This window comes from Erigeron canadensis, chromosome 7 (assembly GCF_010389155.1).
Source record: "Erigeron canadensis isolate Cc75 chromosome 7, C_canadensis_v1, whole genome shotgun sequence".
In the NCBI taxonomy this organism is placed as follows: domain Eukaryota; kingdom Viridiplantae; phylum Streptophyta; class Magnoliopsida; order Asterales; family Asteraceae; genus Erigeron; species Erigeron canadensis.
Window position 1 is genome coordinate 9,559,933 of NC_057767.1, and position 8,769 is coordinate 9,568,701.

The following is an 8,769-nucleotide window of genomic DNA, read 5'->3' on the forward strand; positions in this document are numbered from 1 at the left end:
TCCAGTGACATCCAATTGAGCAGTATGCGGAACTCGAACCACGCATGCTTGCGATGAAACCCAGGACTCTCGACCCCCCCCCCCCCCCCAAATAATCCATTCTTACAAAATTCAGAAGTGAGATCCGAACCCTAAAAATTAAATTTTTAATGTTGTTTCTTAAGTTGACCTTAATTGTTACATATAATACCCATCTATCTTTTAACTTATAAAACATCTACGTTATCTCATTTACATTTTATCTTTAAATCAATTATATACACTACTGGCGGTCACTGTCACCACCGCCAGTCGCACCACTACAACACCACCGCCATTAGCATCATCGCCGCCATATACTAATATATTATAATAAAACAACCACATGTGACTTGTGATACTGGTTATTTGAGAAATTGACATCTTACCATATCACGATATGAATGATTGCGTGGGAAATTAAACCTAAACACATAAACAAGTCCCTGCCATTTTATCATAGAGTCGATTTCTTTACATTTCTTTGGGGTATAATATGTTATCAAGTTTCAATACTAAAAGAATGATTATTGGTAACTTTTATGTTGTTATAATGAAACAAAATATAATTTTTATATATTCTCAAATTGTTCCCAATGTTCCCACTTTAAAACTATTCCCACTTTTAAAGTGTTCATATTGTGTGTATTTAAAAAAAAATTCATTATACACAAGTATGTCGATGACTAGAACCAAAGAAATATCGAGTGTCAATCAAATATGAAAAATCTTAAAATAATAAAAGCTTGAGAACATATAAAAATTTATTTTGTGGCATTATAACTCCATAAAAGCAACATATTTTATAACCATTTATCATTATTTAAATGTTTAACAACACATTAATTTGTTAAAATCGAGAAATCACACTTTTTGTTATTTGTCCATCTTCTATGAAAAGAAGAACAAAAAAATAGATGTATAAATTTAAAAAAATATGATTTTGTTAGATAGATCAATATATTGTTAAACACTTAAATAATAATAAATCGTTTTACACTATGTTTAATTTATTATGTATGTTTAATTTATTATGTTATAATAATGCATCAAAATAAATTTTTAAGTGTTCTCACGTATTTTTACTTTAAGTTTGTTTTCATTGGAAATATACCCAAGAAATACACCTATATGGTGAGTGTATATATCATCATAAGTGGTTTTATTTCTTTTTTACAAAAACTAAATAAAGTTAATAAAAAAAATACTAAAAAAATGCATAACTAAAGGTTGATGGCTCATTGATAAAATACTTGATTTCGTGGTTTAAAAACCTTAGGAGGGAGATATTCTTAAGTATTTTGGTGAAAGTTCTCGGTTATATCTTTGGTGTTCGAGTTAGAGTATAAATATGATAATTTGTATTTGGGATGCCAACTACTAATTATTAACGACTAACTTGTCAAAAGGAATAATAATAATAGAATATAAAAAGACATAACTTACTAATTTTTTTTAAGTTAAAATTTTTTAACTTAATATATAAAACTTTATCATAAAGGCACATATATAATATTTTATCCGTCTTATTTTAAGTATACTAGTTTGATTTTTTTAGTCTTTTGTCTTGAACTTTGACTGTAAATTTCCTTTTTTATATTATATTTTTTTAAGGTGAATTTCGCTGGAAACTTTGTATTGAGATTCGACAATGAAAGGTCTAGCATACGTTGTCTTAACCGGGTTTGCGCAAGAGAGCTTACTCGAAATAGAATTGCCTATTTCAAAATACCCGATAAGTGGAAAACCCAATACTAATCGGCCCAAAGACACGACGAATAATAGGGGTAAACCTTACTCTTTTAGACTTGAACTTGGATAAATGCAAGCCAAGTCCTCGTAAAGGGACTTTGTATGTCCCACAAGGCTTGAACACAAAAATTCATGAATAGGGGATAACGTTTCAACTATTGAGCTAATGCTCAAGGACTTGATAATATCACTAAGAAACTCATTTAAAAACTTAACTTATTCATATATCATATAATATTTGATTAAAACTCGTTCAAAACTAAATTTATTTATATATTTCATACCAAATGTTATGTATATTTTATATATATTAAAAGAGAACTTTTAATTCTAAATTGAATAAATCAAGACCTTTCATTAATTTTGAACAATTTATATCCACCATTAGATCAATTTTGATGATATCATCTTTGACTTAACAATTAGTCATATACCTTTTCAGTCGCTCAACTTTAATAAGTATGAATATGTTTAATTCCAAAGTTTATGGCCTCAGTGTTAGGAAGAGATATGTTGGTATAAAAACAACGTGAACTAAAACGAATTTATGAAAATATATTAGTGAGGGTTAATTATTTCGAGAATAAGAAAAGCTCAACAACATGTCACAAATAGTGTTGTTTTATTTACCAATGCTTCCTTAAATCAACCAAATGCTTACAACACCATTAATCTAAGTATGGGAACGGACGAGAAAAATCTGTTATTCGCCCGTTTGCGGATCACAAGCGGAAGCAGGCGTTTAAGTACAACCCAAAAATTGTTCCATTTGAGTCTCTCTTTGATGAAGGAGGCGTTAGGGAACTCAATAATTTTGCTATGGCTTCAATGAAGGATATTAGATGCTTGTGGATAATAGACACTAAATTAGCTTATACAAAACCAATAATATTCGTGTATTCAATTATTTTAAGGATACCATGGATCCTTATAAGTCAACTACTTACCACATTGGGCCAACTTTTTTAGATTTCAACTCAATGGAGAAAACTAAAATATAATCATTTGTGACACCACATAAAAACTAAATTACACTTGTCGGGTGAATAAGAAATAATGTCAAACCTTGGTCTTAAAAATTATATATATAGTATGGTTACTCTCCTAACGTCGAGCTAAGTGATTTCGTAACCTTTTTGTAGCGTAGTAGAATGAAGGCTACGCACCGACGCTCTCTTTTCTATTAGCCTAAGCGTCTTCGCTAACTCGTTGGCCTACTATACCCTACTATACCACTTTTAGGGTAGGCTAGGCTAACTCAGCCGCTTACTTCTACTAATGTAGGGCTAAATAGCGCCCTTTCTTTTTAACCAATTTTAATTATTGCGAACCTATAGGTCCTTAGTAGCGTTGACAAAGAAGAACAGTCGGGTAAAAGACAACGAATCTTTTTATTTATATCTTAATTATATATATTTCTGGTTAATTGAGATTGTTATTAATTATTGTGTCAGTTTTTATAACCTTTAAGTACTTTTTTTAATATAATTGTACTAACTTTTTATACATATAAATACAATTTTTATAGGTTTCTTTGCATTTCACGCACTAGTAATATTACAAACAAAATATAAAATGAATAAAAAAATCAAACTAGAAAATTTAAAATATACGGGGAAGTATTTCGTTTTCACCCAATCTCCACGATTTATAGAAGATGAAGCGAATAAAATCGTTTCTCTTTTTCTTTTCAATCTAACCAAATAAATGAAATATTTCTCAATATTCCATCCTACCAATTACCAAACAGCCCTTTAAGTGATATGAGAATCACTATATATGTATCTATATATATATATCTTGGCCTCAAATAGTCCTTCTAATTCCCCCAACTCACCCACCCACACGCCCATACACACACACATATGTGTATATATATATATATACAAGTTTGCAATGAGCAGCAGTATTGATACGAAATCCAAATTTATGCAAGTTTATGAAACTCTTAAATTTGAGCTAATTCATGATCCGTCTTTTGAGTTTGATCATGATTCTCGTCAATGGGTTGACCAGGTACGTAACATTTTTTTACATTTCACCTTATATCTACAAACACAACGATATGTCGATAGCCAATCCGAGCATGATGGTAATTGGTGAGTCGGGATGTAATAGTCATACCTCTACGAAGTGACAGAGAGACTTATGTCATGTGTTTGCTCGATTTAGAATAATATGTACTTCTTGAGTTTATTTTAGAATATGAACAAGAAAGGTAGTGTTAAGATTTCAAACCATGTTGTGTTCTTTAAAAAAAAAAAAAATAATAAAAGAAAATAAAGTGAAATGAAATGAAATGAAAGAAAGGTAATCTTTATTTGCTTTTAGACATATTTCTTTCCTTCCAAAAATGAGATGATTAGAAAGGAAATAAAATGATACTGTACTTATTTTGTTTCCATCTCTTCTTTTCTTTTCTTTTACTGTAAAATTTATTATTTACAAAGAGTATATAGTTGCTATTAGAGATAATGTTGTTGCTAAATCGATCACAAGATAATTGTTAGGAATTTTAGTATGATCTTGTACGTTAGGAGGCACGGAATGCACGCACAATCTAGTCTTGGACCCAGAAACTAGTGAGGGTCCGTAGCGGTCTTTATGGCAGTGACCAAAAGTTCACATAACGACCGTGGAACTTAGAGACTGTGATGATAAGCTCACTCTAGTCAGCAGCAACACGTACTCATCATCTGTGACTCGTGATGACTAGTGACTCACTAGCCCATAGCTTCTACATTTTGGGTGTTCTGCTCTTTTGTTATACAAAATGCAAATTTAGACTCTTTTTGTTATCAGTGTCTCATTTTCTGTCAACATCCAGATCATACTTAGAATTATCCTAAAGTTATATCCGTGATACCAAGCATTATAAGGGTCGAATAGTTGATTTTGGAAACTAATTAATCACACGATTCACAAGAAAATTCGGTCAATGGTTTTTTTACCATGTTTGCCCGAATTTCCAACAATGAATACAACACTTGATGGTCTGTATACCAGATAATTACATTTTGCACTTTTGTTGTTTATATAGTAAAATATGGAGAGGCGTGCAGGGTCTTGTGTTTGACATCTCTATAGTTTATATACGTCATACATACGTAGACCTGGCACTTTTTCCAGTCACAATCTTTTATTGGCATTAGACCATTTGTAAAGGTAAGTGAAAGAGGTAGATGAAGGGTAAAGGTGAATGGTCAAGGGGTGTAGGTGATGAGAGAAGGTGAAGGAAGGAAGGTGATTGCGATCACCTAGGTAAAAAGACAAAATGTGTGGTTCATTTTTATTTATATATATTTTTTCTTGTTTTCTTTTATTTTGATTGGATATAGAGTGAAAGATTGTAGAGTATTGTAGGGTATAGTGAGATATTAAATTTGAAGGTGAATGATTAAAGAGAAAAAGAGAAGGTGATGGTGAAAAGAAGGTGATGTAGATGTGTCAAATAGTAGGATAGGTGAAAGAGGTGAATAGTTAAGAATTGTCTTATGAACAATACGAGTAGTTCATCCTTGCATAGTTGTATGTGATCGGCTTAAGAACATGTCGATTAGTCTTCTTGGCAAAAGTCTAGCAGTCATTAAAAGCCTAATTATGTGTTTCTGTTTATTTTGTGCAGATGCTTGACTACAATGTACCTAGAGGTAAATTAATTAGTTTCTCCATTTCTATTCAAAAAACATGGTCTTTCGTAATTCTTCTCCTCAGTGTTGCAAAATGCAAATAGGGACCGATGCAGACTCATTTCTGTAATTTTGTCTTACAAATAAATTTGATGTATGCAGGAAAGCTGAATAGAGGCCTCTCTGTTGTTGACAGCTACAAGTTACTAAAAGGAGAAGAACTGACAGAAGATGAACTTTTTCTTGCATGTGCCCTTGGTTGGTGCATTGAATGGGTACTAACAACATAAATGCCGAAATCCATTTGCTTCGATGATAGTCATTAACTGTTCGTGATGTTTATGCTTGCAGCTTCAAGCGTATTTTCTTGTACTTGATGACATTGTCGATGAGTCCCATACTCGTAGAGGTCAACCCTGTTGGTTCAGATTACCTAAGGTATGAATAGCGGGAAATTACATATTCCAGTTGGTGGTTGAGAATGGTGTATGTTAAGTCTCTTAAAATTTCCTCCTAGGTTGGTATGATCGCTATAAATGATGGACTTGTTCTTCGCAATCATATTCATAGAATCTTAAAGAAACATTTCCGAGGGAGGCGTTACTATGCGGATCTACTGGACCTCTTCAATGAGGTATGTTTCTGTTACAAAACATTAGTTTAATCTTTGATTTTGACAAGAACTCTTAACCACTTGGTTTGGCAGGTAGAGTTCCAAACAACTTCTGGAGAGATGATAGAATTGATCACTGCACTTGTTGGAGAGAAAGATCTCTCTAAGTATTCTTTGTCAATGTAAGTGGCAATCGTATGGGTGCCCTTTTATACACTCCACTCCGTCTATCTAATTATGCTGCATATTCTGAAGTATACAACTTCGTGTTCTGTTTGCAGTCACCGCCGGATTGTTCAGTACAAAGCTGGCTATTATTCATTTTACCTTCCAGTGAGTATCCCGTATTGCATACTAAGCATACACTCTCTGTGTTTTTCTTAAATCGATGAATGTTCTACATCCAAAAATGTATGTTCATGTTATATGGGTCGCTGATTTTGGACGATGAAATATAGATCATACATTATATTGGACTAACTTCAATTCTTATTCTCCCATCAAGGTTGCGTGTGCACTCCTTATGTTTGGAGAGAATCTGGATGACCATGTTCAAGCAAAAGACGTGCTTGTCGAAATGGGTACCTATTATCAAGTGCAGGTAATGTGTTCACCGTCACCTCAATCTAGTATTTCCCCAAGCAACTATAGTTTGGTTTTAACTTAAAAATGTCCGATTCGACCGTAGGATGATTATCTTGATTGTTATGGTGCTCCTGAGATTACTGGCAAGGTTATATTCTACCTATATCACATATCTTGGTCTTTGCTTCTTTAAACACACAACTCGTCACTCATGCTTGGTATGTCCAATGCATTATAACAGATTGGAACAGATATTGAAGGCTTCAAGTGTTCATGGTTGGTTGTAAAAGCATTAGAACTTTCCAATGAGGAACAAAAGAAGCTTCTACATGTATGTTTTGTTAAAGACTTCATTTTCGCAATTTTAAGTGACTTTGCTTATCCCTTAAACTTATGCATCCAGGAGAACTATGGTAAAAAGGATCCAACTAGCATAGTAAAAGTGAAAGAACTTTACCACACTCTTAACCTTCAGGTATCTCGCTGCTAGCTATTTCCTATGTGTTCGACTGTTCGTTGAATTGGCTATTATATTTTACAGCGCATTTCTAATTATAGTATTTTTATTGCATAAAACCTCCCCAACTCAATCTGCTTGCATAAAACTTGGAAAAATTGTATTAGAGGGGACCTTACCTGTCCAAATACTTACCCATCTTTACACCTAACTCAACCTATCCGACCCACCCATTTTGCCACCTCTTGTGTTTTAAATCAGAAGACCGTACAGCTTATGGATACATGTTTTTCTGATCCAATTTTGTTGGAAGATATATAGGTTGTGTTTGAAGATTACGAGAAGACAATGCATGAGAAGTTGATCAAATCGATTGAAGCTCACCCGAGCAAAGCAGTACAAGCTGTGTTAAAGTCTTTCTTGGGAAAGATATATAAGAGGCAAAAGTAGCTCTTCTGGTTCCATGAGGTTGTGTGTATTTATCGCCTTTGTGTTGTGTTAATTAAACAATCGTCCTTTCATCACATTAAATTACTAATAAATTTTCACTTCTAAAAAAGAACATCACTTGAAACAGCAAGCAAACGTTGGAATTCAGAAATGTTTACAATAACGAATAAAGTAATTACAACTTTAACACCTAAAATAGTAAACAGAAAAAAGTTGCATCAAGGTTCCATGAGCCATTGTTATGTTATGCTGGGTTTGGCCTCGCAAAATGCAAACATACTTGTTATTGTACAAATATTTAAAGTATGATTAGAACTAAGTTATATTAATACTAGTGAATTCAAGGAAAAAAATGGTCACGTTTTGTTTATCTGCCTTTCTTGACATGTCTAATATGCTAAAAGGCTACATATATCCATAATGCTACACAACTACGTGATGGGAAATTTTGCATATGTCCAATATGCTAAATGGCTACATATATCCATAATGCTAGAAGGCTAACTTCTGGTACACTCCATTGACATCAATCCATAATGCTAAAAGGAAATTTGTTTGGGAAGATGATTACTCGTATCTTTAGTTTTCTGTATGCATCGTGTAAACCGACATCCCACATATTGCTGAGAAAGCTCCATAGATGCTTGCATAACCTGGATTTGAACCGAGGAGCAAATACCCTCCAAGAAGGATGACACAACTCTTGAATTGACCTAATACCACGTGTGACGTAGCCATGGTTATGCACAAACAAACACGGTTTACCGATTTCACTCATTTTCAAAGGTTTGTATATATGTGAGTTAACTTGAAAAGATCGACTCACCCAAGAGCTAAAGCTCGAGACCATTGTAGGTGGAACCCCAGAAGAGCTGAAATGAGAATCGCAATATAGTTATTGACATTCCATTTCAAGGATAATGCATCTGGTGGATCCAACCATGGCATTATAGCTACCAAGAAGAATACATCAACCATGGCATTATACCTATGGGTATGTGGGTTACGGGTCGTCTATTGCCAGCCTTAGACCCTAGTTCATTTGAAGTTTTTTTTGGGGGTAAAAACACTAACTCTATGATTAAAACGATTATGGTTTAAAAGCTAGGCCGGTGATTAGAACATTCAATATAAAAATTAAATTATTTATTGTTTTAAAATTAAAGTTTACAAAGCTATAAACGTGAAAAACTAGAAGTGTGTAAATATATTTAATGGGCAAATGATTTTTATACTAACGATTTCATTTTGCATACTACAAACAA

General features: G+C 33.1%; 1 protein-coding gene across 1 annotated transcript; it reads left to right on the top strand.

Annotated features, from left to right (window-relative positions):
* Positions 1 to 3,666: 3,666 nt before the first annotated feature.
* On the top strand, positions 3,667 to 7,629 carry LOC122606541 (farnesyl diphosphate synthase 2-like). Its single transcript, XM_043779388.1, has 12 exons — positions 3,667 to 3,786; positions 5,396 to 5,420; positions 5,562 to 5,674; positions 5,751 to 5,837; positions 5,917 to 6,033; positions 6,106 to 6,194; positions 6,294 to 6,345; positions 6,518 to 6,613; positions 6,701 to 6,745; positions 6,839 to 6,928; positions 7,001 to 7,072; positions 7,376 to 7,629. Exons 1-12 carry the CDS (start codon positions 3,667 to 3,669, stop codon positions 7,502 to 7,504), a joined length of 1,035 nt encoding a protein of 344 aa, XP_043635323.1. The 3' UTR covers positions 7,505 to 7,629.
* The last annotated feature ends 1,140 nt before the right edge of the window (positions 7,630 to 8,769 follow it).

Excerpts from the sequence above, each read along its gene's own strand:
- LOC122606541 (XM_043779388.1), top strand. The coding sequence starts at position 3,667 with ATGAGCAGCAGTATTGATACGAAATCCAAATTTATGCAAGTTTATGAA. Across the intron at positions 5,675-5,750 it reads TTGGTTGGTGCATTGAATGG|CTTCAAGCGTATTTTCTTGT; the intron begins GTACTAACAACA and ends TTATGCTTGCAG. Across the intron at positions 6,346-6,517 it reads ATTATTCATTTTACCTTCCA|GTTGCGTGTGCACTCCTTAT; the intron begins GTGAGTATCCCG and ends TCTCCCATCAAG.